Genomic DNA, 27,573 nt, shown 5'->3' on the forward strand with positions numbered 1-27,573 from the left:
CGATGAGGAACCAGCTTGTACCCTCAGCGTGTCCACGCCATGGATGGGCGCTCCCAACGCCAATACAGCCAATACATCTAGAAAAGCCACCCCCTTGCTCCCAGTGTTGCCTAGACACGATGAGGTGAATGTCGTTGCCATACTGCATCTTGTGATCATTGTTTTTCAAGCACGGCGCTAATCCCATGTACTATCATAGGTCGACAGACATGATCATATTCTGAATAATGTAAGCCACGAAATCCCTAACAACATGTCCTACGCTAATTCACTTTTTTTCATTGCTAGTCCTTCGACGTCGATGTTGTCCCTAGTATACAGATGGAAAAGGTAGACCATGTACGCCTGTCAACTTTTAGTCTAGACTAGCTAACAATTTCTCGTAGGATCAGAATCGCTCTCAATTGATAACAAAAGATGGTCGAGACGTCTCTGAAGTTCCGTAAGATATCGAGTTTGTCTGACATAGGCGCCAGCTGATTTCCCATGCCAGGCAAACTCACGCTATTTTCGCCCTGGTCGTGGGTATCAGCGAATATGAATTCTCAGGGTACGAAAATTTACAAGGGGCCACTAGTGACGCCGATAAATTCGAAGGATATCTCCGTGAGGACCTGCGAGTTCCGAAAGAAAACATCATCAGCCTTCGCAATTCACAAGCAACAAGATCGGCTATTATTGACGGGTTCACGAGCCTCATCCGAAATCCAAACATTACCTGCGGCAGGTCCGCTATCGTGATTTACTTTGCTGGGCATGGGGCTGTGGCCAATAAGCCAGACGAATGGACCGATTGGGAAACCTCCGACAACACCATCGAGATGTTGTGTCCCGCCGATATGGGCCTCCTGGATGAAGATAACAATGCCGTAGAAGGGATTCCAGATCGAACAATTAGCAAACTTCTCTTGCAACTGTCAGAAGCCAAGGGTGATAATATTGTACGTCGCACATGCTGTATATATCATATGTGCGTTATTGATACCGTTTCAGACGCTCATACTCGATTGTTGTCATGCTGCAGGCATTAATCGGGGTATGCAGCGTCCTGACGCGCGACTCAAATCGCGTCGAATCCTTCACCCCCCACAAATTTCCCCGAATTCCGACTCCACGATCTCATCTTGCGGGTCTCGCGGATTGAATGTCACCTCGGGCTTCTCAGGCTCGTCGTGGGACTCGCATATCGTATTGGCGGCGTGCAGCCGTCATCAATCTGCGTGGGAGGAAGATGGGCAGGGTATTTTTACTCGCGCATTGCTGAAGGTCATGAGAAGAACGCCTTCACGGGGACTGACGTACAAATCATTGATGCATCGCCTTGTTATGCCACTATTGTGAGTGCTGGTCTAATCTTGACCCCACTACGAGCTAAACCTGAAATGTTAGCCAAACACCACATCTCGAAGGAAAACACTTGCATCGGTTTCTGTTCGAGTCCTCCGGAGAGTTCGCTGATAGCTCTAGAATTCTCTGCCGTCACGAGGATGGACAATCGCACTTTACATTGTATGCAGGATCTCTTCACGGTATCACGAAAGGTTCTACTTTCGGGATATATGTAACAGACCTTGTATCCGACTCGCTTTTACTTTCAACTGCAGTTGTGGACGAAGTAGGAACATTTGTGTCCTACCTTACCCCGTCAGAGCTCACCCCCTTCACAAAGTACAAAAATCGCCGCGTCTGGTACGCGCGACTGATAGAAGCTTCTGAAACCTGCTTGCCCATACATTACCACCCGAAAAGTTTAATGTCCTGGATAAGCGAAGCCAACTTCACGATTCCTGTTTACGCTACCAAACAACCAGACCAAGCAGACCTTTGCCTAGTGTTGGAAGGAGAGACTGTCTACTTTGAACGGGGTGGCAGAAGTAGTAGTCTCTTCAAGCCATGCCTTGGCTTTTCCCCGCGACTCTCCTACGTTTCTAGTGTCGATGATGTCACTGGCATCCGGCGCATCATTGATCACTACGCGCATTTTATCTCTCACCTTGCGATGACAAGCCCCGTCCCCATGTCCGACTTCGCCACTATCGAGATGATGAAACTAGTGCATGTTGGAAGGCTTAACCTTTGTCCGGACGGGGGAAATCTGTTATCTGCTGTCGAAGATGGCAAACATATACAACTCGATGTAGATACATCACTACCTCTGAATCGACATCCTAGTTATGGTTTCACAATCCAAAACAAATCTGATGTCGATTTGTACACCTACCTGTTTTACTTTGATGCTTCCACCCTAGAAATAGGTATGCATATATTTCATGACCTTGATATCAGCTGACCTAGTTTTGATGTGACCTAGATGCATGGTACTCCTCGAAGATGAGCTCGAGTAATAATGAAAAGCAATCCGTCGACACTTGCCTTGAACGGAATTCAACACTGACTCTTGGCTTTGGGAATGGGGGCATGTCTCCCTTTACATTCACTATACCGGACGGCCAGGACGTGGATGTTTGCTTCTTCAAGTTCTTCGTGACCACTACACCGGTAGATCTTGGAAGCATCTCACGTTCATCCCCTTTCTCAGTTTCGACTCTACGGCGCGGTGGTAATACCACCCCGTCTCCGCCCGTTCTTGATAGATCGTGGGCTTCAATGACAATTCCAATCATACAGAAGCGGACTCTTCCAATCCAGTCCAAGATTTCTCACAGCGTGGAGGCTGGGCGTGGCAGCGACGCATCTTCTCCTCGTCTTCCTTTTTCGTTGCTACCATCGTCATCTCAGCTTTGCCGCCTGAAGCCTCCTCTCCGGAGCTATTAACGTCACCTCTTGTCCAGGTTGATCTCGCCGGATTACCCGATCCAAGACTTCAAAAGGAATTTTCTCAAGTCCTTATACAAGGTGAGTTATGGGCATTTCGATCTTACAGAAATTTTGACTTTTGTTCGTTGGTTCTGACTTATGTTTGCTACGTAGCGGCCGTATCTGATCCGTAAAGGGGTCTTCGTTTCGCAACTCCAATGAGAAACATATGAATAATAGACCCACTTGAACCACTACTCCCGTTGCCGCCGATATACCATTACGTAGATTTGACCAGAAATAATTGCAAATAGAACATAGATTGATACTGGAAATAATCTATGGGATAGTGAATAGGTTGTTGGGAGAACCTCTTATCATCTCGAGCAGAACTTGCTTCTCGGCATCTGGAAGGTTCTTGACATTTTACCTTTATCTATGTGCGTCTCCACCTTGATTTTAAGCGCTTCATTTTTAGCGCTCAAGAGCTAGTAAATTCGCTGACGTGTTGCATCCAGCGTACCATGTGGAGATGATAACGAACGTTCTTACGTTGTACTCAGAAGCAACAGGATGCCGACCACAGTATTTTGGGCTAGTCTTGTTTGCCCTTGCCTTGCTTTCTCGATTCGACCAGTGATTCCTCCTCTTGCTCGGAGGATGTAGGTTAACTATATGTAACCTTCGGCCATGTCCACGACTGCTGCTATCGATACGAGATCCTACCGGACTTCCAGACTTCCAGGCCGACACGAGGAGCAGGCATGCCGCGATGAAAGTTTGTATCTCTCCGCCAGTGTTGTGGTTAAGGCCTTAATCAAGGACTTTTTTTTTCTTGAGGCTTAAACCTTAATTCCGCAGAGTTAGACCTTCATAATTGCTCGAACCTTCCAACTAGATATTTAATTGTTTTTTGGCGCTTGAAGATGGGGATCCATTCCATACAGGCATTGCTGCTGGTCATGCCGCACCGTCTCCTTCCTGTTCTCGCTCGCTTCGCGGCGCATATCTGTGGCTGCACAGAGTGACCGCGCTTCTCGGAGTGCAGAACGACGATCTGACCTTGTTTTTATTATTTGCAGGACCAAACCTTATTCGATACGCACCATCTGCGACCGGGCTCGAATTACTGGATTTCACGGCCAGTCGGTAAACCGCCGATCCTGTCGCTACTATTTCTTAAAGATTGATCCGATAGGCACTTGTTAATGATACTTTCAGGATGCTGCCGTTCTCCGGTCCATATTGAAGCTAAAGCCTTACAGGGTCCGGGTGTGCCTTGTGGTAGCCATTCATGGTAACGAAACTATATTTACCCTTGGGCCTCGTTACACGTTACTTCCTTCGTACTCGATGATTTGTCTAATTAATCCTCTGGCCCGCGATGCTCCTGCGTATGTAACCTCCGGTATAGACGGTGTTTCTGACTACTTCAGCGCTTGCAGCGCCCTACGCCTGCAGAGTCGGAAGAAGCATCACCCTTGATGATCATTTCCAGCTATACATTCGATTATCTTGAAAACAAGCGCTGAAGAACAAGATTCTTACGGTATGAGAGCGCCTGACTTGGATCAGCTGTCCGAGTCGGTACTAGCTTAGGATTTTATGCGCAAGTCCAGAAGTTCCCAACAGACGCATATGGTCTTGCAAGTACTCAGGGAGTTTCGCGATCACCTCATTATCTATAAAATAGTGCTCTGTCATTTTACGACGAAGTGTAACCCATCATTCCTTCCGCTATCTGATGGTGCATCTAGGAGCCAGCTCTTTGACTTCTAAGAAGCTGTACCAGTAAGATAACTAACCTATTAATCTACGGTCTCCTCTGGTTTCATCTTAATCAACTCCATCCTCTTATCCACCCGACTAGCTTACAAAAACTCTCGGCTGCTTTCTCCCGATATAGTATTGACTCTCGATTCAAGCATGCAGAATGACACTCCAGCTCAAAAATTCCACATAGGCGAAAAGGTGAGCATCAGTATCCAATCAAGGAAGAGTGTGTCGCAACCATGTGCGCTTCCGCGATATATCAATCATTGATTACCGGCAGGACAATAGTAGCCGGGCTTGAGCCGGGTTATCTAAGCGCCACCGTCACCAATCCATGCTAGCCCCCCTTGACGCGACCTGCTCTTCTTTGCTTGCGGCGCTAATGAATTGTTGTAGCCTTCGGATACTAAAGTCGCAACCGCTCCTGATGCGCCGCAGACAGCTACTAATTCAGATGTACGTCCACTCTTCTCTAGATGGCCACGTTCTGTCAATGACAATGTCACGGTTTACAGAGCAAGGAAGTTGCCCAAGCACCTGCATCGTAAGATATTTAACTGTTGAGCATTAGATTTCTGTTAATCAGTGCTCCAAAAAAAGGTTCAATGATAAAATATTTGCCCTGATCATTGGCATCAGCGAATATTACTGTCCAAAGTATCCAAAATTACCAGGCGCTGCCCCAGACGCTGGGAAAATCTATGAGTTCGTCCGAGGCACCCTGCACGTCCCAGAGAAGAATATCATTAACCTACGCAACGAGCAAGCCACAAGGGAGGCTATCATTCAATCGTTCAGGCGCCTAGAGGAAAATACAGAGATCATCCAAGGCGACGCAGCAATTATCATATATTATGCAGGACATGGGGCCATGGCTCTGAAACCGGTCGAATGGAAGGATTGGTATACTCCCGACAACACAATTGAGCTGTTGTGTCCCTTCGATATGATGTCCCCAGAATCGGACTCGCATGAAGGGGAAGATAAAGTCAAAGTAGAAGGAATCCCTGACCGCACGATCAGTAGCTTGCTCCTTGATTTGTCGACTGCAAGGGGAAATAATATTGTACGTCTTACCAGTCTCAAAATCCTTCAACTCGTTTCTGACTGAGAGTATTTCAGACGCTGGTACTCGATTGTTGCCATTCTGCGGGCATTAATCGTGGAGCGCCGCATAGTAATCCAAGCGCGATACCGCGTCAAATTCTTGACCCCCAAACAATTTCCCCTGAATGCGACTCCGACATCTACGACTCTCGCACCCGTAAATCTAATGAAGCGCCGGACTGTTCAGGCTTTTCGGGTCTGCTTTGGGACTCGCATATCCTTTTGGCAGCATGTAGTCGTCATCAGTCTGCTTGGGAGATTAACAGCGCTGGCGTTTTTACCGAAGAATTGCTCCGGGTTATGAGGAAAAGATCCTTGGTTGAGCTGACATACAGGTCTTTGATGGATAATCTCATTATCCCGTCCTGGGCAAGGTAGGCGATTATTTGACTTTTATTATCTCCCCGAGCTGAATAACGTCAACAAATACATAGCCAGACTCCTCACCAAGAAGGCAATGTTGTTCGACACCTTTTTGACCCCTCAGGAAATACCGGTGATGCCTCAATGATCGCCTGCCGTCGAGAAGTAACAGATGGCCGACTACGTTTATCATTAGGAGCCGGTGACGTTTTGGGCATCACTCCTGGTTCCAAATACCAGATCTGTTCCACGGATTTACTTGGCGCGCCTTCGCTCGGGATTGCGGTCGTGGAGGCAGTGACGTCAGAGTCCTCCTCGTTCCTCACTCCTTCAGACCCCCAATTCTTCACCAATAACAAAGATTTTCGCGTCGGGTATGCGCGATTGGCGAACGCCGTTCGTCCCAACTTGCTCGCGTACGGTCAAGACCTACGTTTCCTGGAAGCAGTACTCGGCGGTGACAACCAGGCACCGTTCGACATTCCTGTCATCATCACATCCAAGGAGAACGAGGCGGATCTTTGCATCCTAGTGGAAAGAGACAGTGTTTCCTTCCGCAGAGGGCAAGCAAATAGCTATTACAGAAAAGACGGACGATCCTTTCATCTAATGAAAGGAAATAGCCTATTCACCTTGATGGAGCCGCGCCTTACTCCGGGCCATACATCCGAGATAGGCAAGGATGTCGCACAAGTCCGACAAATCATCACTCTCTACGCGAATTTCACCTATCATATCACCAACAAAAGTAGACATCCCATAACCAGGTTTGCCTCGATCCAAATGCATGAACTTCAACATAACGGGCCCAATCTAAACAAGTTCGGTGAAAATCTAATACCTGACCTTGACAAGAAACTTGTCAAGGTCCCCGTAGACATGTCTCTACCAAATTGCAATCCCTATTATGGGTTTACGATCAAAAACTTATACGGTATCAATCTCTATGCATATCTATTTTATTTCGACCCCTCCACCCTCGATATAGGTATGTTTGTGGTTTGCATATATATGCCTTCTGCCATTTGATCTTTTTGGTTTCGTCCTTAGAATGTTGGTACAATCCCCAGATGGGCACCGTGACGAACAACAGGGGGGTGCCAGTTGATACATGCCTTCCTCCGCATTCAGAGCTTACTCTTGGCTTTGGAAACAACTTCATGGACCCTGCTCAGTTCAATGTCCCTGAGGGCCGAGATATCGATATCTGCTGCTTCAAATTCTATGTTGCCGTGAAGCCATTAAATCTTGGGAGTATTGAACAATCGTATAATATGTCTCGCGGCGCTACGCGACAGCCTCAGCATCTGGACCTCCGTCCGGATGACTCCTGGGCTTCGGTAGTTATCCCTATTCTACAGGAAAGGTGTCGAAATGAGTCCGATAACTAGGCTTCTTCAGTAGATCAGAGTGAGTACGGATCTTTCCTCGCTTCGAACAAATTTCCCTACCTCTTTGATTTCTAGTGGTTCTAGTGGCTAGACTTGTCCACTCTATGCAGGAGGCCTTCCAAGAAATATCTTCAATTTGTCAGTTTTATTATTATTTTTTCAAATTCGCGGAACAAGAACAGCGAATAGGTTACATTTATGATACACGGAGGGCTTAAGATCAAGCGAGGTCTTTACTCTTCATTGACAAAGACCAATCGTCGGTTTGATTGAGTATGTCGCGACATCCTACAGAACGTATCAAAATACCTATATACAGGCACAAGTGGATGAACAGCTTACGGATCCACGGAGTCGCATTCACTCATCGCGACTCAGTAGATGCGGTTCGGAAGAAAGGTGTTCGGTCGTAGCTCCTGCAACCTAGAAGCTTGTTGGACTCATATGTGGTCTACTGATCTGTGCCAGATCGAGGGAAAGACGTCGCGATTGGCGAAAGCCTCTCGCCCTCCTTTGCTCGTCTATGGTCAGGATTTGGGTTTCCTAGAAGAGGTACTTGCCCATGTCTGCTATACGCAGTTCAAGGTTCCTGTTGCCATTGCCCCTGACGAGCACAAGGCGGATCTTCACCTCATGGTGGAAGGAGACAATGTTTCCTTCGAAAAAAAGAAAACAAGTAGCAGCTATTACCGAAAGGACAAAGATTCTTTTCTTCTAATGAAAGGGAATAACCTTCAAGCGGCGATAATCTCCTTGTTGATAAAAAGGAAATCCAGATTGTCGTGGATACGTCTCTGCCACAGATTCGTAGGCCCAGTTATGGGTTGACCATCTATAACCACTGCAGTATCGATCTCTATGCCTCAAGATAGGTATGTATGTTTACTTTTTATGCACTTGCTCGGCTAACCTTCATGTGCACACCCAGAGCTTTAGTACCATCTACGGATGAGCGCAAATAATCAAGGGGATCCGAGATTTTTTTAAACTACATCCACTCGATATTTTTTTAAGCCCTTGTCTGACCGACCGACCGACCACCGTGAGAATAACATACTCCGTATGGGCATAACATACGGTATTGGTAAGCACACTGCCACCGGGTACACAAAAGTTGCCGGTCATAGCCGGTCCTCTCTGCCGGAAAGGGAGAAACGGTCTTTGCCGTGGACAACCTCGGCACCTTTCCTACGTCTTGCGTACATCCCTCCTAAGTCTTCGTGAGCTGGTATCAGTTTGAGGGTGAGGGAAAGTCTTTTTTACCTAGAAATATATTGTATTTATGCGATATCATACCTATGTACCCTCCAAAGCACAAAAAAATTCTATAGAGAATTTTTTTAAGCTCAAAGACGACCGACCAACCCAGTGTTCTGGAACGACGGTCCGGAACCCCCTTGCGAACAATGAGGTGCCCGATCCCGTCGACAGCTGCCTCAAAGCAGGTTTAAACCTTACTCTTGGCGTCGGAAACGGTGGCATGAAGCCAATAGCTTTCAACTAATGTCCACGACGATGCGGACATCTACTGTTTCAAACTTTTTGTGGCCGTGAACCTCAGAAACCTTAAACAATCGATCGAACGGTTGTCTCGCGGTGCTGGACAACAACACTGGCCTCTGGGACTTCCTCCAGACGATTCTTGGGCTTCGTTGGTCATCCCTATTGTACAGAGACGTAAGACGCCTGAAAACTAGCTCCCTCTGAGTAGGCATTGTTCTTTCATCGCTTTGGACACCTGTCCCCACTTATTTGGTGTCTAGGGTCCTATTAGACGCTCACCTGCCCTATACAATTCTTTCAAGAGTTATTTTGGGTTCTTTGTTTTATTAAGTATGCCGAATAGATGCGAGCAACTTACAGTCTGGGACAAGGAGGAGGAGGAGGAGATTTTGACTCTTTATTCACTCGGAAAGATTTTCGTATCTATGGCGTTGGTGTTGGTACCGTTGCACATACCAAAATGCCACTGCAGCTCGATAAAACGCATTGATATCAATACGCCGTATCGCCGTTAATATGATACAGCCATAAGTAGACAACCGCTTCATACATGGTCGCCTATTGGAATGCCGTTGGTAATCAATAATGTAGATTTGTGTAAAAGAGTCTCAGCGCTCCTGTCTTCCACAGACCTTGATATGGTTTCGAAGAAAGAAACACGTTGAAATTAGTTGACATGGCTCCTAGGAGAAGTCAACGCTTATACTGAGTCCGACTGGCGTTTGAGGTAGTTGTATGTATTATAGATCCACCAAACGCCCATATAACAAGGCCATCACACCATTCATAGTTGAACATACTACATATTCCCTTGGCACCATCGTAAACATTCAGTGATCGGGAATGCGTTAAAACTGAAGTGAAAGAAACGAAATGATGCACAGTGAGCGCTTGTGCTTAGCGTGTTGTTCTGTTGAAAGGAAGAGGTGGAACGCAGCAAAACTCTAAATAAAGCCGCTGCCATGCACCGACAAGCAATTCACCACACCAAAGTCAGCAGACTGGAAGCAATGAGTCGACAGTGAACGTTGTTGATGGGCGTGATGCAGTGGTCGAGCCTTGAGCTTGAGGGCCGGTTATCATACGATGCTCGGCCCGGCGATGCAAGTGCATACTACTTGCTTTCATGACACGCGGTCCTAACGCTCTGAAGCCAAATCGATATACAGAATTGGCCCCATTTGAGAGCAAGTTCGTGTGTACCAAGTCTCCCATCAGATCTCCAGAGCTAACATCCTCCCAACGTCTCAGGTTGTCATCTAACTCTAAACTGAAGTTCGAATGACCTTCAATGACCTTTCGGAAAGTTCGCGTGATCGGTAACTCTATATTGATTAATCGTCGGTCAGGACATATACTATTACATCCACCAATATGTTCGTCGCTTCTTGTCCAGCGCCGGAATCTGTATCGTCGGCGTTGAAGGTGGCTATCCCCTTTTCAATGGCGCATACCTAGCATGCTTTGACCGACTCTCCCACCCTTCCCACCCTTCTGCTACTCACGTTTCCATCCTCATGGCTCCCTTACATGCCCCCGCTCCTCCCTGGCCTCCCTGTGCCTCGGTTCTGCACTCAGATTTGCTACCTATCCGTCCTTTTATCCCTATGTTGGTAAGCTATATCTATTCGGGCACAGTTGAAGGCATACTGAAAAGGTCTTTCAGAGTCTCGTATCGTGTCAATGTGATGCTATGGCACCGTTCAGTTTTAGAACAGGCATCCAGCTGGTGTTGGGGCGGGCCGATGTCCGGATCTCAATCAATGCTCTCAGTTTTTGTAGCGTGGAAAGTGGTAGTCAGTTTCATGGTGTGTGTTCTGCTTGAGGTGTTTCGTATCCGCTGTATCACAAGATTTCGGGAACTCGTCAATGTCGACCCTACCGATTGCCTCAGACTCTTTCGGTAACATGGAAGGTTCAAAATCTCTAGACTAAAAGCACATTAATGAACGTTGTCATGGTATGGAACTCAACACTAAATGCTATTCTACATTGAAACTTGAAGACATCAGCCATGTGGGAGAAGCCTAGCAATGCTTCAGCCTGCAGTTGATCGGTTACATGCTGAAGGCGCACTGCAACTTTGAGGCCGTTGTATAAGTAGAATCACACCTGCATTCCGATTATTTTCAATGGCTGGACAATGCGACCAGGACGTCTACGTCCAACTAATGTCGACTCTCGGCCACGGTTATCCCCTTTGGCTTCCCAACCACGATCCTAACCTTCCTCCCACTTATCCCAAAGATGGAACGCGAGTTGGCGACCTTGGATACCTCACCGATGAGGGTGGTTTCGCATATCTCTTCAATGTGTGCACGGATGTGAACAATCCCTCTAATTTCGGCAGGGTTCCTCCCGACTTCGTACCACTGAAAGACATCCCGGAGCCCGCTGTAGAGAAGCGCCTAGAATTGCACGGAAAAAATACAGTGCTCACTGCTTCTTCTGGGCGCCAGTCGCCGATACGGCTTGACCAGCCACCGTATGTTTTCACCTGCATGTGCTGAATGATCTGCCACTTCTACTGACAACGTATCTCTATAGCGTTCGCGTAAAATTCGAAGCAGGACGTGGGTATGAATTTACGTGTTCAGCCGCTCAAGCCGCTATTCTTGTCCTTCCCGATGGCGGGGAACGATATGATTCCATCCTCCCCCATCTTCTCGAAAAATATGCGGCTGCCAACGCTCATAGTTGGTACAAATATTTCAACAGCCCCGCACAGCACAGACAAATCCGTAATGGTATGCTGTATCTGGTGACTGGATTCGACAAATGTCGTTCTTGGGGCAACGCTTGTTATTCGCGTCCGTCAGATTCACCGTCCATTTCGCCGAAGTTTTCGACCACAGGTACTACAGGATTGGATGGTTCGATGCGGTACAGTTGGGACGTACAAAATTTGAAGGGCATACACACACAGAGTTATTTTCCTGGCACGGTCGGGATGCCAGCCAGCCAGACCGTCTTTTTACGTGGATATTCCATTTCTGTTCGTCCAGATCCATCATTCCAAGGATTGGCTGTCGGACCGGTTTCGACTTCTAGACGTATCGCCAAAGGTTCCCAGCGGCGACAGCAGTCGTTGGCAGTTGGCAGTCGTGGTAACGTTGCCAAACCTAATACCTATTCGAATTTGGACATTCCTTACTCCCACACCAATCTATACACGAATACCTCTGTTCAGTCATTCTCGAAACAGTACAAGGTGAGCACCAGTGCTCGATTTGATACTATTTCAGTTCTAACGCGTACATGCTAGGCCATCAATCCGTCAGTTTTGATAAATAATTACATATTGGAAAATGTAGGTGTTCCCTGAAATCTTACGATTAGTTCAAACCTTCAAGTTTCCCTTCCTTCACAGTTCTCTGGTGCTCAAATCGCACTCACCCACGACGGGCATTGGATGAGTATGGTAAAAGATGTAAGTCGACAATTCCTTCTTTCGAATTCTGTTAGGCTAACACAGCAATTTCTGCAGGGCCAGAATCCACTTGACGCTCGCTTTGCAAGCTATGCTATAGAGGACAACCTCCTTTCAGTTAGTAAACTTGGTAAGGCCTCTCTTCTCTCAAGCTGATATTGCAATCATATCTTTGCATAGAGGTTCCAACTGAAAATGCTTGGGTAGCAAAAGGAACAACGCTGAGCCGTGAACCCCCTACTCCGTTAGTAGTACAGTGTTGAGATCGGAGCTGACTGATCATTCAACTTATAGAGAGACTCGCGGCATTTTTGCTTTGGTCATCGGCATCGACGAATATGAATACGAGGGATATGAGAATCTATTGGCCGCTGTTGCTGATGCGGATCGATTTGAGAATTATCTTCTTGAAGGTTTGCGAACCCCAGAGGAACACATCGTCAGTCTCCGCAACGGTCAGGCAACAAGAAAAGCTATCATTGATGGGTTCAAAAGTCTCACACACAATCCGAGGATTGTCCCAGGAATGACGGCCATCATCATCTATTACTCGGGCCATGGAGCAGTGACTCCCAAGCCAGATGAATGGACGGATTGGCAAACCTATGACAACGAAATAGAAATGCTGTGTCCTACGGACATTGGAGTTCCATACGCTGATGACAAGGTTGTAGAAGGTATTCCGGATCGAACGATTAGCGAGCTTCTACTGGAGTTGGCAACTGCCAAGGGGAATAACATTGTATGTGGCGTAACTCTAGAATACTCACATGTCGACAATGAAATTCACGTCTGCTTAGACACTGATCCTCGACTGCTGTCACGCCGCTGGCATCAATCGTGGAATGCAGCCAGCCGATGTACAGAATGCGAAGTCACGTCGGATCCTTAATCCTCCAAAACTCTCCGCCGATTGCGATTCTACCATGGTCTCTCGTGGATCTTCTGGAGTGAAGATCACGTCGGGATTTTCGGGTTCGCTTTGGGACTCGCATGTACTGCTCGCAGCATGCAATCGTCGCCAATCAGCCTGGGAGGTAGATGGACAAGGCATCTTTACTCGTGCATTGCTCAAGATCATGGGAAAGAACCCTGTCAACGAACTGACGTATAGATCATTGATCCATCGTCTAGTTATGCCAGGATTGTAAGTGTTGGTCTGAATCGCACCGCTCTAAGCTGAACAGCTCATAGCCAAACGCCGCATTTAGAAGGGAGACACACCCTTCGACGTCTGTTCGACTCTTGGGAAGAACCTGCTGATAGTTCCATGATTCTTTGCCGTCATGAACAAGGGGAACCTCACTTTGTACTCCACGCTGGACTGCTTCATGGCATAACTATCGGCTCTACCTTTGAAATCTTCAGAACAGATCTTTCTGACTTGAAACATCCATTTATAGCTGCTACGGTCAGCAAAGTGGAGACGTTCATTTCCTTCCTCATTCCTTTGGACCCCGGGTTCCTAACTTCCAATAAGAATCGTCGCGTCTGGTACGCGCGATTACAGAAAGCTTCCGGTGCCAACTTTGGCACCTATTGCAATGACTCGAACATCCTTACCCGGATCCTTACTGAGGATTATGAACCTAGGATTACGGCCCCCGTCATTGCCGCCGAAACCTCAGACGATGCAGACCTCTGTCTGACGGTGAAAGATGAAGTCGTCTATTTCGACCGAGGGAGTAACATCCGTCTTTTCAGTCCGAACATCGGCTTTGCCTCGCGGTTCCCTCGTGTTTCTCAAGTCAATGACATTGCGCACATCAGAAGTGTCATTAATGGCTTTGCCCGCTTTATCGCTCAGCTTACGATCCCAAGTCCGCTACCCATAGAACAGTTTGTTTCCATCGAGATGAACAAGCTGCAGCGTGTTGGACGTAGTCTCACTCCTGTCGGCGACAATTTACTGTCCGCTATCAAAGAAGAGGAAAAACCCATTGAATTCGTTGTAGACACGTCTCTTCCTTGGAATCGATCTCCTAGTTATGGATTCACGATCCGTAACGTTTCCGACGTTGATCTCTATGTGTATCTCTTTTACTTTGATGCTACCAGCTTTGAGATAGGTATGTTCATATTTCATATTAAAGCTATGGCTGACATCTATTGGGAATGATTTAGATGCTTGGTACTCTTCAAAAATGAGCCCTAACAACAAGGAGGAGCAGGGATCCGTTGACAGCTGCCTTCAGAAGGGGTCAACACTCACGCTTGGCTATGGGAACGGTGGCATGAATCCATTCACGTTTACTGTGCCAGATGGCCAAGATGTGGATGTCTGCTTCTTCAAGTTGTTTGTAACCGCAAAGCCAGTAGATCTCGGAAGCATCTCGCAATCGTCCCCATTCTCGGATTTGAGGACACGCAGTAGCGGGTCTCCTGCTCCATCCCCACCTGATCTTACCGAATCATGGGCGTCGATAGCGATTCCTGTCGTACAGAGGCGTGCCCAACCCGTGGTTTCGAACACACCGCCTAAGCTAAGTATTGCAGAGTCGTCTCCTATTCCTTCCCGACAAGGTGTAGCCTCTCTCCCCCCTCCTAATTTAGCGCCAGCGCCGGACCCTGCTCCAATGGAGTCTTCTAAAGAACATGCTCAAGTGAGCGATTCCTCTGTTTCCACTGCGCTTTATTTACTCAAATTATTATTAGCTTTCTCAGTGGCTAACCAAGAGTCTGCAAACTCTGAAAGAAGCCTCGTCGTATGAGAAATTGACGGCCGTAGCCCGTGCAGTTATTACTAAGCTATACGAAAAAGTACGTTCCTGGCTTTGGTTCTAATCACGTTCGTTATATGGCACCCAACTTGAGGAATAGTATGACCAGTTTTATCCTATCACACATGCTCATGAACATGAACTCACCTATGTTTTATTTATTGCCAATTTAGCATCGTTCTGTCAATATTTATTACAATGACTCCTTCATCTCATCTTATCATCATACGGCACGATATCAAGCATGCCCGACGTACGGATACAAGAGGCTGCGTGATAAAATTAGATCCAGTTACTGGTCACTAATCGTCAATGTTCAAGGCAAGCTGACGACCAAGCAACCCATGCTGTTGTGGAGTCAGTCATCTTCCATATTACCGTCACAATAGACCAGAAAAACACAAGATGAGTTTGAGAACGGAACAGGTATGATTTGTGACCGTGACTATCATCTTTCTTTTCAGGATAAAACTACCACTCCAAGATCTAGTTCATCACGCGCACAAACGACTGCTCCTCTCTAAATAGGCCGAAATATGTTGGCGACTATATCTGAAGGTAACTTAGTAGCTTAGGAGAAAACGGTTGGCATAGCGTTATTCCTTTCTCTCGTGGTGTGCAAGTGCGTTGGCACCATCTTCAGTTTATGGTGTAAGCTTGAGGCGATGTCGAAATCCACTTGAAAAACATCACATGTTACGAATGAAGGTGGTACATCTAGTATACTCCCATCTATCTCTTGCGCTAACATATCAGGCTGATTTGCACCTTCAAAACGTAGACGTTCAGTCGAAACTGATATGGACACGACTCTTTGTAGCGAAGCGGTCAATTTCTATCAGGCAAGAGGTAAGCATGACTCCCATTTTTTAACCGTCTTTGACCTACTACGTTGTGAAGCCTGAGCCTCAACTTTGCGCTCTCCTCGAGCGATTTCTTTCGCAAACATGTCACCACCGTTGCATTATTTCAATAGGTTCCAGGTGCTTGGCGCCGTAAAAATTGAGACAGACACCCTGAAATTGAGGCAACCGTTTCCCCCGCTTGGCCAAAACAAAGAGGGCCCTCATGGCTTTGAATAGACTATCGAATTCGTAGACCACCTCTCCCTGAGACGACGAGTCTCTATTTCTGTTTCAGACGATTCGTTCAAACAGACAGGCTAAGGGACGTACGACCAGTGCGTGGAAATCCTTCTCACAGCTCCATAAGATTTCACATGCTCGTCCCAATCCCTTAGGTGACCCTGATCCATTTCGACGACAATTTTTCGAGAGGCGCCGAGACTCAGAGCTGTGATAAGACCCCGGTTGATAGGATCTCGTTTGTCCTCTTCCACCTTGAGCTGAACGGGTAATGAATCCGCCAATGTCTGGAACGTGTCCACAAACTGCTGTGCGGCTGCCGACGTTGCAAAGGTGAGCAACATTTCCTGAGAGTGGTTTAAATATCGCGTACGTCTATGCGACGAGGACAAGCACACCTTAAGGCCAGGCCAATAACCACTATAGACTAGCGTTGGAGAGATCTTGTCGAATTCTTGGGTCCACTGCCAGCATGTTTTGTACATCCCTGGTTGGATGTTAGATATGGCCACGACCCGCCTCACATATGACTGATCCATTTCCTGTGGCGCGTACCACTCTGGAAACATATAGAAGTCGTCTTTATCAGTGTAGGTTAACCGACACTGATTGAGGGTAGTATTTTGGTTGAGAGCGGCACTGGTCTGTGTAAGAAAGATGTAAACGACTGCATGTAAGACGGACCAACAACATACAAGCCATGCATGATAAACATCCATGAACCGCATCTCGGCTCGGAGATTCTGTTTATCGTACTTCCAGTATTCCATAGGCTTGTCTTGAGTAATTAAAGTTTTCAAAGTTCCCGCCCTAATACCCGGTGGAATGTTCTCAACAATGCATGTCCGTGTTATTCCATATCCAACTGCAGCGACCAAGAACGCCGACCGGTCAGACATGTTGCCAATCAGCCTTACCGACATGCCATCAACACCGTCGTTTTCCTCGATGCAGCGCATTGCCATTTCGTTGGAAAGGAAGCGTACGATGAGATAATTCTTCTCTGCAACAAGCCTTTCCACGGGGTTGGCCTTGAGAGATTTGAGGATGCGGGGAACATCATAGCCTCGAGGGATATTATCGACTCGAATAGTGCATAGTTTTTGGATGTCTGGGAAGGATTTGTAGCTGAAGAAACGGCGTTGGAGTACAGGTCGGATTCGAAGGGCAAGATGCCTCAGTATCATGGGACAAACTCAGAAAAAGATTCAAGTTCCCACGCCACAGACGCGGAGACATGCGGTCCGTATTCTTCGCGTTCGCCTTCAACAACTTTAGAATGAAGACGAAGACAAATCGTTTTGTAGGTAGCATGTTGATTTGGTTCCGGTAAGCCAAGTTAGTCCGCAAAGTTGGGAAAATAAAGAAAGTGGTCGATCAGGTATGACTCTAGTAAGTACTTCCCTGTGAACATGCATTCCATTAAACGATACTCAAAGGCATGAATCCGAGTCCAGAGAGTAAGGTAAGTCCATATTTTAGTACATAAATATCCATACAGTCAGTCTGTCACAAAGAGTGGGTTGAAATCAAGGAAACTACATAGATATAACGATGTGTCCAACTAATAAAGGGACCAGCAAGAGCTCCAAGACGGCTTGTAGCCCCAGGTGCTCCAGTCGCTCCAGTCGTCACAGTCATCCTCCCAGGTCGTGAGATCAAGGATCTCCTCGAAGAGCGCACAAATGAAAACTTCAGCCGCTTCCTCGAGGGTGTAGACTATCATCAATAAAATATCAGTCACAAGTCGTGCGCCGATAGGTATAAAGAGACTTACCCTGGCAGGAGTTACATCCTTCATTGGCCAAGCACAGGTTCTTGCAGTCTGAGAGAACCGTCAACGATATGTACACCACGGAAAACAAGACTGCCTACCAATCTCGTAAGTGTCCTTGTTGACATATCCTGTCGAGTACGGATTCTTCTTCCATCCGTTCCACCCGTTCCAATTCTCGTAGATCGGGCGCCAATTATACGTCGAGTAGTCATCGCCGGACTGAGGACACTTGATCGACCCGTCGGTGCTGCAGACCGGCTACAATAGATACACGTTAATGGATAGGTCTGGCAATGAGAGTGGGTCGATGTACCTGGGTAAGACAAGGACAATTTTCGGGAATGCTGGGATGGCAAGTGTTGTACGTGCCGGGCCAGCTCCAACCGGGGGTCCAGGGAGCCCAGTCGCGAGCTTGGATGCTATCTTCCTTGCGAGCACTGATGGTGCCGGCGAAGGCTGGAGCGATGAGGGCAGCGAGAGGAATGAGTGCGAAAATCATGGAGATGGTTGATGAGGATTGTCTGTACAATCTTGGGGTCCTCTTATACAACTCCAGGTCTGTGGACTCATGGATGCTGTGAATGCCGTTGCGGTGAAGCTAGTCCGTCCTTGCATGATTGAATTCGAGAGAGTCGCCAGTCTTGTTGGACAAAACCAAAAGATACAATATGTGCAGTGCCAGTCAAGAGCCTGAGACCGGGAAAGACATAACTAAATGCCGCGAATTTGATAGGCTATCCATTACAGTGCGCGAAATTGACGAAATGGGTGTAAGCGGGAGAGACATACGACCGGATAACATATTTTGTTGCGTTTCACCGTCTTCAACTTGCACGTACTATACTTGCACGTACTATAGACACGTGCACGAACAGATGATGACAGCCTCGAGAAATAATGCACTGTTGAAGGCACTGCGCTGGTATCTCGTGCTCCACCCACACCATCTTGAAGTTGTACTGCCGAACTTTGAATTCCAGGAAATAGTGCTTGGCAGCCTTGGCTAGAACATGAGTGAGGCGTAATGGACCAAATTCGGACCTCAGAGTGCTGTTCAGTAGTAGTAAGAGTATTCGGTCCCGAAGACACCAGTAGTTGTCGGGGGTCCCCTCGTGCGAAGGCGATCTTGTGCTAGGTTAGATGCAGGACGACACCTGTACGTAATCACGTATGTACCTCGCACGAGCGGCGGCCTCCTAGTCTTTTCCTTTTTAACTATCACCTAGCTAATCAGATTTCCTTTGCTCCTTCTCGCTTGCTTCAGCACCGTATCTCTATGTTCTGGTGCTATTCGAGATCGATATCGCTGGTGTTTGGGCCTCGAATGAAAGAAGTCCAAGTTGATTAAACAACATGAACCTTGTTCATTAGTCGTCAATAACTTTGCAACGGCAACTGGTTCCCCGTCGATGACTTAGCGTTTTGCGTGTGCAGCGGATACTATATGACGACTTGGGCTGAAAAAAAGTTCACAGTCAACTAATCTGTCTACTCTTGGCGTACTCTTGGCATCGCGAACCGCCATTCAACATGTCTTTCCCGCTACTTCGACTTGTACCGCACTCAAACCTTCCCATTTTGTTGAACAAGGGGTAGTTATTTTGGTTCTACCTTAAATTTAGTTGCCCCGGATCCGCATCGCCACCTCCGCACAATTTTCCACAGCATCAGTTCAGAATTGAATCTTCCTAGGTCGAGTTGAAGTGATATAAAAGGACCGATGGCATCGCTGTAAGCCTTCACTCAAGCTTCACTTTCTTACAAGTCGAGTAATTGCCATGATCTTCTCACTCATTCCTCTCGCTGCCCTCATCGCTCCAGCCTTCGCCGGCACCATCAGTGCTCGCAAGGAAGATAGCATCCAAGCTCGCGACTGGGCTCCCTGGACCCCCGGTTGGAGCTGGCCCGGCACGTACAACACTTGCCATCCCAGCATTCCCGAAAATTGTCCTTGTCTTACCCAGGTACATCGACCCACTCTCATTGCCAGACCTATCCATTAACGTGTATCTATTGTAGCCGGTCTGCAGCACCGACGGGTCGATCAAGTGTCCTCAGTCCGGCGATGACTACTCGACGTATAATTGGCGCCCGATCTACGAGAATTGGAACGGGTGGAACGGATGGAAGAAGAATCCGTACTCGACAGGATATGTCAACAAGGACACTTACGAGATTGGTAGGCAGTCTTGTTTTCCGTGGTGTACATATCGTTGACGGTTCTCTCAGACTGCAAGAACCTGTGCTTGGCCAATGAAGGATGTAACTCCTGCCAGGGTAAGTCTCTTTATACCTATCGGCGCACGACTTGTGACTGATATTTTATTGATGATAGTCTACACCCTCGAGGAAGCGGCTGAAGTTTTCATTTGTGCGCTCTTCGAGGAGATCCTTGATCTCACGACCTGGGAGGATGACTGTGACGACTGGAGCGACTGGAGCACCTGGGGCTACAAGCCGTCTTGGAGCTCTTGCTGGTCCCTTTATTAGTTGGACACATCGTTATATCTATGTAGTTTCCTTGATTTCAACCCACTCTTTGTGACAGACTGACTGTATGGATATTTATGTACTAAAATATGGACTCATGTGGACTTTGATCTTGATCTTCGCGCTTTCATTGAAGCTCTCGCAACATCAACAGTCACTATAACCTTCTCTCCAGTGTCACGATGACGCATCTGACATGACAGAAGCTAACGGCCCAGCTTCAACTCTTCGGACAGTTGATGGTATAGGGAAGGTCAGCGTGATCCACCATTTTCTTTGACAGCTGAAGGACTATCACCTAGTCTCTACGATTAAATCATATCGCGATCTAAGTTCCCACCAGATGCACTATGATCATCTTGGTTGTTGTGCATAAAGTCAGCACCTCGCTGGTACGTATTGGTCTTCCGAGCTATCATTTGGTACTGAGAGCCGCGATGCATTTTCGACTGGGATGAGAACCCAAAATGACATAACATCAAATACATATCATTGCAATTTCCATCTGAGCGACAGCATTGAGTACAACGAGAGCGCAAAAATGTTGCATTCAACTATTTTGAAAGTGTAATTCAAGGTCTACCTTCAATACCGCAAGTTACATCGATGTTGCAACGGATTCCTCTGGGGTACTCTGATTATCGTCACCCGCTTCGTCATAATCAAAATACGACAAGACAGTGAGCCATCGTATGCCTCTAAGATAAACGTATCAAGGCTGAGTAGCTGCTAGAGTCACCAAGGATACCAAAAGCAAGGAGTATATTCGTGTTTGTCATGAGGGAGAGATTGCGAGTGGCTCCTGATTGTCCTAAGCAGCCTAAGGATGTGTATGGACGGTACTGTTGTCAGTAATAAGATGCCCCTCAAGGAGATTATTGGTTGGTGGCGTCGCGAGGCCAGGCAAGTCTTCGAATAATAATCAGTAAACACGACCGAGGTGTCGCCGGTAATAATTCTGCTAGCCTCCGAGAGATGAGGGGATGAAGGTGGAGAGTGATCAGCTTGACGAGAGAATGGGTGCTCAAGCGGAGACATTTCGGTTCAGTAGGGCCGATGAATGTGGAGTCGAAAGTGAACCGTCGAAGGTGCTCGTGTACGATTTTAGAACGTTGACGTCGGTTCCATAAACAAGGCTTTGTCTTTCCTAAAGGTCCTCCTGGCTGAGGCTTGCCTCACCACACCAGAGACCAGAGGTACAGGCGATCGTGATTCGTTCGAGGTCTTTAGCGTTCCATAACGCTTTCCGTGCTAACGAAGAGTTGAACCGTTAGGTAACAGTTTACCGTGAACCGAAAGAGAGGGACCTCTGCCTGAGATTGCGCGTTAGAATTCCGACGACGGAGTCAACGCGGCATTTGCCGACGCGCTGCAACTTTCCTTTCATTCTCCGCTCTCAACGACCGCGTCAGGCAACCGTCGGGCTTCGAGGCGGCATTTTATGTTTGCCTTATGAATTCTAGTCTGGAAGTCTCTCGCCTGAACTTCTACCTCAACGTTCGCTCTGGCCAGAGAGTTCCTCAGATTTGCTCGGCGAAGCAGGATGCTTGGCGAGTCTTGAAGCAACTTAGTACGCACGGCCACAAACCTCTCCAATCTTTCACTGGGCGCCGTCATACTCTACTGACGGCGGATGCCGCCAGACATTCGAAGAGATATAAAAGGGCTGCGAATTCATCTAGTTTCTCCAGGCGGACTCACCATCCTTGCGACCGCCTATCCCCCATCTTTTTTCAGCTTATCCGTCATTGTGCTATGCGGAACGCCTACTAGTAAACCGGATCCCTTTCCATCAAGCGCTGCGGGCGATATTAGGACATTTGTAAAGCCTTGTTCTACAGTAGCTGAAATGCATTCTGTATGTGATACCTTCGCTGTCCGGTTGGAAAATATTGGGCGTTGAATCGCCCGGATCTCATCTCCCCGGGTCTTAGGCTTCTTACGGTCAACAACTGTTCGACACGCAGGATTAATCGAACGAAAAAGTTTGAGCCGCTGGAAATATTCGTAGTAAACGAGGGCTAAATTTACCGTTCACAGTGGAGCCTGAAACGTTGTGTCCGCCGCTAATGATCACTGAACTCACTCGGAACACGACGTCGAGTCCACTCGTCAAAGTCTAAGTTAGGCTGTTTATCTTTTCATGAGGATATACTATCTTTAGCTGCGCTATGAGTGAAAGTATTGGTGGATTTTACTTTGATTTCTCAATAGTTCAACGCGATCGAGTCGCGACATGTGCCCGTAAACCTCTTCAAGTGCAACCACTATGGGCATCACACGTGATATGTCTTTTCCTATGTCCCCCTCCACTGGTCAACGTCGCGCAGTTCTGACACCGCAGTTCTAAGTCATTGTCAACTACCAAACGGACATCCATGACCGCAATTCTCTGCTCTCTGACTCTACGTGTTAGCGTATAAAAAGCCTACAGAAATGCCAGTATTCCTCCAGACCAAGCTCAGCATCTTCGTCTACTACCTGCTTGAATTTTCATCGCCATGCGTTTCTCACTCGCTACTCTCATCCCTCTCGCTGTGCTCGTCGCCCCCGTGCTCTCCGGTACGGTCAAGGCTGAACACAAGGGCGAGCACAAAGGCAATGGCGAACACCACAAAGGAGACAAGCACGTCAAGGGACACCACCACAAGGGACGAGATGACTCCAACAGCATGGATAACACTTCCTGGAAGCCTACTTGGACTTGGCCTGGGAACGGCAAGCAGTGTCCTTCGGACGTCAAGAAGGACTGCCCTTGTTTGACCGATGTACGTCTGCTCTCTCCTCTACGTTCTTAGAGTGTAACTGATTTTTGAATAGACCGAGTGCGGATTCAAGTGCCCTCAACAGTGGCCCGACACCAAGGCCACTTGGGAGCCAGTCTTTGAGAACAAGAGTGACTGGAGTGGATGGAAGTCGGGAAAGTATACCCCCGTTACTACTGGGTACGTTTCCAAAGATACCTTTGAGATCGGTAAGCGTGATTCTCTTTGAGATTGTGGGTTTTGGCTGGCTATTTTGAATCAGACTGCAAGAACCTTTGCTTGGCTCATGAGAAATGTAACTCTTGCCAGGGTATGTCGAATTATTTCTACATCCTACTTTTGTCTGACTCGGATGATTTGCTAGCGTTCTCGCTCGAGGAAGTCGCTGAAGAGTTCATTTGTGCGCTCTTTGAGGAGATCATCGATATGTCGACTTGGGAGGAGGATTGCGATGATGACAAGAACGGCAAGAAGTACTACGAGACTTCTTGCTGGAACTCCAAGTCCTAGACTAGGAGTGTGGTGATATATATCATGGATATCCAAGGACTTTTTGTAATATTTACATCCAGCGCAATCAAATTGGTCAGTCGTAGAGTGCAGCTGTGGTTTTCCGTAGCGGTTTGGAAGCTTTCGGCTCGTTAGTAGGTCGGTGGGAGGAAGAAGCAGAGCGGTTTATCTGTGCGCTCGTTGAGGAGATTATTGACAGCGCGTCTTGGTAGGATGATGAGGACGATATTGAGAACAAGTATTTTAACACTTCTTGCTGGAGCTCCAAGTCGTAGATTGGAGAATTGGAGTTTTCTTGTATCATAAGGTGCTGAATGCTACCTTTGAACGTCCTTGAAAGCTTTGCCAAATTCAGCTAATAACTCTTCAGAAATCATAATTAATGCTGGTGCGACTTGTATAACAATCACCCGGGCATGTAACGTGCCATAACACTCAAACAGTTAGAGGAAGTTGAAACCAAATCGAAAATATTCTGAAGCATGAGGAAGGTGCTATTGAGTTGTCTATCGACGTAAAGCCCGACGACAGGATAGAACACTTCTTAGCCGACTGTTGCATTTTACGCCTCAAATGTCATATAACGCCTAGCATATAGAAAGCATACGATTCGAGTGCATACAACCATCTACCGCCCAGCACCAGGAACGTTCCTCCTCTCCCTCCTGGGGGCCCTCTCTGGAATAGCCGGCTGGATAACGGATACTTGGATAGTATCAAAGTTGAGCGCATGGAGGAGTTCCTGTAAAAAAGCATCGTCAGCGTCATCACCACACACTCGTATCCCCTGCTCACCTTGGTCTCAGCATCGACCTCCAGCCCAGTGGCACTAGTATCAAGCGCCGACACCTCGGGGACATAGTTATCCTTCCTCTCGCGCTCCTCTTCCTGGAGCTTGAAGGAGATACCGCGGACGGGGCCTTTTTGGATACGCTTCATGAGATGGGTGGTGAAGCCGGAGATTTTGTTGCGGAGGCGTTTTGAGGGGACTACGGCCTGTGGGGAGGGGAAGGTCAGGGTTGGGTGGGGAGGGTAAGGGAGGAAGGAGTACGTACAACTTCATCGATTATCCTCTTGTTGGTGTGAAAGTCGAGGGTGAGGCGGGGGTAGCTATAAGAAGGGTAAGGGCAAGTTTAAGGATGGTTGACTGGGAAGGGCGTACTATTTCTCAATGAGAACACGGGAAGCCCTCTTTGTCGTCTTGGTGCGAACTCGGCCCTGTCAATGCAATCAGTGAAGACGTCGGCGAGACAGTTAACGACGGACTGACCATGTTACTGAATGTGTCGGTCGGTACTGGGAAGGGAATGCAAAATGAAGACGGGGACGGCAAGTCCCGAGGTGGCTTGGGGAGAACTGTATAGTTGGTTCCCACGCTTGCTTCAGAGGGTGAATCAAACTTAGGTGAGCAAGGTCTTGTATACCATCCACCTCACCCTCCACCCTCAAGGTGCGTTAATCTCTGCCCGGCCGACTCGCTCGTTGGCGACACTCCCCGGGCTGCTGACACTTGTCTCTCCAGAAAATATCAAAAAAGGGCCGACAACATGGTTCGCGTCTCCGTACTCGTGCGTAGCCTTCCTTAGGATCCATTCTTGCTTTACTGACGAGGGGGTAGAACGACTGCTTGAACAATATCGTCAATGCTGAGCGCCGTGGCAAGCGCCAGGTCCTCATCCGGCCGTCATCCAAGGTCGTCGTCAAGTTTTTGAGCGTCATGCAGAGACATGGTGGGTACTTGTTTAGTTTTTCTCTCGGACGATAACTACGGTGTTGGCGCATTTTACTACACGCTGGCATCGTTTTAACGTTTCCGAAATATTGAATGCCCCGGATAACCATACAGCGTGTGTCCTAGTGCTAGGGATAGGCGTTCACGGATGGGGCTACATGCATGCATAACTTGATTGGATGCTAACTCTTTTTTTCTTCTTGATAGGTTACATTGGTGAATTCGAGATTATCGACGACCACCGCTCTGGCAAGATTGTGATCCAGCTTAACGGGCGTCTGAACAAGACTGGTGTAATCTCTCCCCGGTACAACGTCAAGCACAACGAGATTGAGAGCTGGGTCAACTTGTTGCTGCCTGCCCGTGGGTTCGGAATCATCATCCTCGTGGGTTCTTTTTTTCTTTCGAGTCTGGTGACTGAACATGTGCTTAACGGCCTTTTAGACTACGTCTGGTGGAATCATGGACCACGAAGAGGCGCGTCGCAAGAACATTGGTGGAAAACTTTTGGGATACGTGTATTAGATTAGCCCTTAAAATACTTGTTGCCTGAATGAGTAATCTGCCCCTGAGCCCCCTTTTTGACCTTGTTCCACTACGTACTATGATGTCGTCTTCGCGTTCGCCGACACCTGGTGTGCAGACGATAACACGCAAAGTGATACGCAAACTGGAAGGACTGGGCGAACATCCGGTAGAGGACGAGTCGTCGAATCCTTCCTCTGAGGACGATGAACCTTTGGAAAAGGAAAAGGAAAAAGACAAGATAGACTGGGAGATACCACGCAAGGTGTTGCATTCTTCGATAGGTGAGTTTTTCCGTCGTTGTTGCGATATGTTTCGTGTTAACTTTGGCAGGGTTTGGGACGCTGTATCTGTACGTCTCAGGCGGGTCACCAGCGCCCGTGACACGCGTTCTATGGACGTCCCTTTTGCTCGTCATCCTCCCCGCCGACATCCTCCGGCTTACCCTTCCCCGCTCTCCCTTTGCCAGTCTGTACAACGTCCTCCTCGGTCCCCTCATGCGGCCGAGCGAGCTCACCCAGACAAACGGCGTCATCTATTATATCCTCGGCGTCAACATCGTGCTCACATTTTTGCCGCTGGATGTCGCCGTGGTGTCTATCCTCATCCTCTCATGGGCAGACACGGCTGCGAGCACGTTTGGGAGGATGTACGGGCGGTGGACGCCGAAGCTGCCGTGGTCGAGGAAGAAGAGCCTTGCAGGGTTCGTTGCTGCTGCAGTAACCGGGTCTGCTATCGTGCTCGGTTTCTGGGGCGGGATTGGGGGCCATTCTTGGGTTCCTGCGGAGAAGGGCTGGACTGGGACACTGGTATTCGGTGCCTACGCTGGTCTGGTCAGTGCACTGGCAGAGTCACTCGATTTTGGACTGGATGATAATTTAACACTGCCTGTTATCGCAGGTGGTTGCCTTTCTGCATTTATTGCCGTATATAATCGCTTGTTTACGTAACTTACATACCCATGATTGACCACTACCACGCACTTAATGTACCAAGAAATGCGTCCAAGGCTCAGATAAAGTCCTCTTTCTATCAGGTAAGAATGGTAGTGTAAAGGCGGATGTACTGAAACTTTGTTACAGCTAAGCAAGACACATCATCCAGACTTGTCGGACGACCCTGATTCACCAACTCATTTCCGTCGTGCTTCGGAGGCTTATGCTGTCTTGTCGGACGACAGGCAGAAGCGAGCATATGATAGGACCCTCTTGACTGTCGTACCACCCCATCCACGCGAGCGAACGAGTTTCAGGACTACATGGGAAACGAGGAATACACCACCCAGTGCAAAGTTTGCTTGGGCGCCTAGGAAGCCTAGACCGGTGCATCAACACCACCAACAACAACACCACCATGGGGTAGAGTTTGGTAGTGGACCGACATCGACACACCCGTCGTATCAGAATGTCTCCCAGCGACACTCGAATGAGCACAAGGCGCATATAGCGTTTAGTCGGATATCGGGGACTGTTAGGGCTCTTCAGTTGTTGGCGGGGTTGAGTGTTGTTATGTGGGTTTTGGGTCCGAGGTGAGTTGGTGTTGTGATTGGTGCTTTTGGTGGCTGACTAACTAGGTTTAGTGGGAAGGATGCGGGGTAGAGCGATCAATCCGCATGAATACACCTAGGAATTACAAGTCGCGCAAG

General features: G+C 47.9%; 9 protein-coding genes across 9 annotated transcripts; 6 read left to right on the forward strand and 3 right to left on the reverse strand.

Annotated features, from left to right (window-relative positions):
• The first annotated feature begins 4,418 nt into the window (after positions 1–4,418).
• EV420DRAFT_28660 (caspase domain-containing protein) lies at positions 4,419–7,610 on the forward strand. Its single transcript, XM_060481540.1, has 8 exons — positions 4,419–4,728; positions 4,927–4,986; positions 5,046–5,074; positions 5,131–5,596; positions 5,653–6,011; positions 6,072–6,988; positions 7,051–7,410; positions 7,467–7,610. The coding sequence occupies exons 1-7, from the start codon at positions 4,684–4,686 to the stop codon at positions 7,389–7,391; spliced, it is 2,217 nt and encodes a 738-aa protein (XP_060339178.1). The 5' UTR covers positions 4,419–4,683; the 3' UTR covers positions 7,392–7,410; positions 7,467–7,610.
• A 3,416-nt stretch (positions 7,611–11,026) lies between these two features.
• Positions 11,027–15,108, forward strand: EV420DRAFT_1633796 (caspase domain-containing protein; the record flags this gene model as incomplete). Its single annotated transcript, XM_060476236.1, has 11 exons — positions 11,027–11,379; positions 11,442–12,105; positions 12,160–12,170; positions 12,234–12,324; positions 12,382–12,454; positions 12,505–12,568; positions 12,619–13,066; positions 13,125–13,471; positions 13,519–14,393; positions 14,449–14,927; positions 14,980–15,108. 11 exons carry the CDS (start codon positions 11,027–11,029, stop codon positions 15,106–15,108), a joined length of 3,534 nt encoding a protein of 1,177 aa, XP_060339179.1.
• A 609-nt stretch (positions 15,109–15,717) lies between these two features.
• Positions 15,718–17,333, reverse strand: EV420DRAFT_1494296 (uncharacterized protein). The gene is made up of 4 exons (XM_060470799.1): positions 16,528–17,333; positions 16,220–16,476; positions 15,933–16,169; positions 15,718–15,879 (listed from the first exon to the last, which is right to left on the reverse strand). Exons 1-3 carry the CDS (start codon positions 17,314–17,316, stop codon positions 15,995–15,997), a joined length of 1,221 nt encoding a protein of 406 aa, XP_060339180.1. The 5' UTR covers positions 17,317–17,333; the 3' UTR covers positions 15,718–15,879; positions 15,933–15,994.
• Positions 17,334–17,693: 360 nt separating this feature from the next.
• Positions 17,694–18,405, reverse strand: EV420DRAFT_1633798 (uncharacterized protein; the record flags this gene model as incomplete). The annotated part of the gene is made up of 4 exons (XM_060476237.1): positions 17,694–17,848; positions 17,907–17,954; positions 18,005–18,164; positions 18,220–18,405. 4 exons carry the CDS (start codon positions 18,403–18,405, stop codon positions 17,694–17,696), a joined length of 549 nt encoding a protein of 182 aa, XP_060339181.1.
• Positions 18,406–19,684: 1,279 nt separating this feature from the next.
• Positions 19,685–20,396, forward strand: EV420DRAFT_1472628 (uncharacterized protein; the record flags this gene model as incomplete). The annotated part of the gene is made up of 4 exons (XM_060469063.1): positions 19,685–19,870; positions 19,926–20,085; positions 20,136–20,183; positions 20,242–20,396. The coding sequence occupies 4 exons, from the start codon at positions 19,685–19,687 to the stop codon at positions 20,394–20,396; spliced, it is 549 nt and encodes a 182-aa protein (XP_060339182.1).
• Positions 20,397–22,661: 2,265 nt separating this feature from the next.
• Positions 22,662–23,776, forward strand: EV420DRAFT_1494302 (uncharacterized protein). The gene is made up of 4 exons (XM_060470800.1): positions 22,662–23,164; positions 23,217–23,370; positions 23,424–23,471; positions 23,526–23,776. The coding sequence occupies exons 1-4, from the start codon at positions 22,898–22,900 to the stop codon at positions 23,669–23,671; spliced, it is 615 nt and encodes a 204-aa protein (XP_060339183.1). The 5' UTR covers positions 22,662–22,897; the 3' UTR covers positions 23,672–23,776.
• A 523-nt stretch (positions 23,777–24,299) lies between these two features.
• On the reverse strand, positions 24,300–24,944 carry EV420DRAFT_1616047 (ribosomal protein S17e; the record flags this gene model as incomplete). The annotated part of the gene is made up of 5 exons (XM_060475088.1): positions 24,300–24,413; positions 24,467–24,667; positions 24,727–24,781; positions 24,834–24,889; positions 24,942–24,944. 5 exons carry the CDS (start codon positions 24,942–24,944, stop codon positions 24,300–24,302), a joined length of 429 nt encoding a protein of 142 aa, XP_060339184.1.
• Positions 24,945–25,218: 274 nt separating this feature from the next.
• On the forward strand, positions 25,219–25,928 carry EV420DRAFT_1256992 (ribosomal protein S15a; the record flags this gene model as incomplete). The annotated part of the gene is made up of 4 exons (XM_060466801.1): positions 25,219–25,239; positions 25,290–25,401; positions 25,611–25,789; positions 25,848–25,928. 4 exons carry the CDS (start codon positions 25,219–25,221, stop codon positions 25,926–25,928), a joined length of 393 nt encoding a protein of 130 aa, XP_060339185.1.
• A 41-nt stretch (positions 25,929–25,969) lies between these two features.
• Positions 25,970–26,884, forward strand: EV420DRAFT_1494309 (uncharacterized protein). Its single transcript, XM_060470801.1, has 2 exons — positions 25,970–26,212; positions 26,262–26,884. Exons 1-2 carry the CDS (start codon positions 26,008–26,010, stop codon positions 26,876–26,878), a joined length of 822 nt encoding a protein of 273 aa, XP_060339186.1. The 5' UTR covers positions 25,970–26,007; the 3' UTR covers positions 26,879–26,884.
• Positions 26,885–27,573: the final 689 nt, after the last annotated feature.

Source organism: Desarmillaria tabescens (genome assembly GCF_030435595.1).
Source record: "Desarmillaria tabescens strain CCBAS 213 chromosome Unknown EV420scaffold_1, whole genome shotgun sequence".
Lineage (NCBI taxonomy): Eukaryota > Fungi > Basidiomycota > Agaricomycetes > Agaricales > Physalacriaceae > Desarmillaria > Desarmillaria tabescens.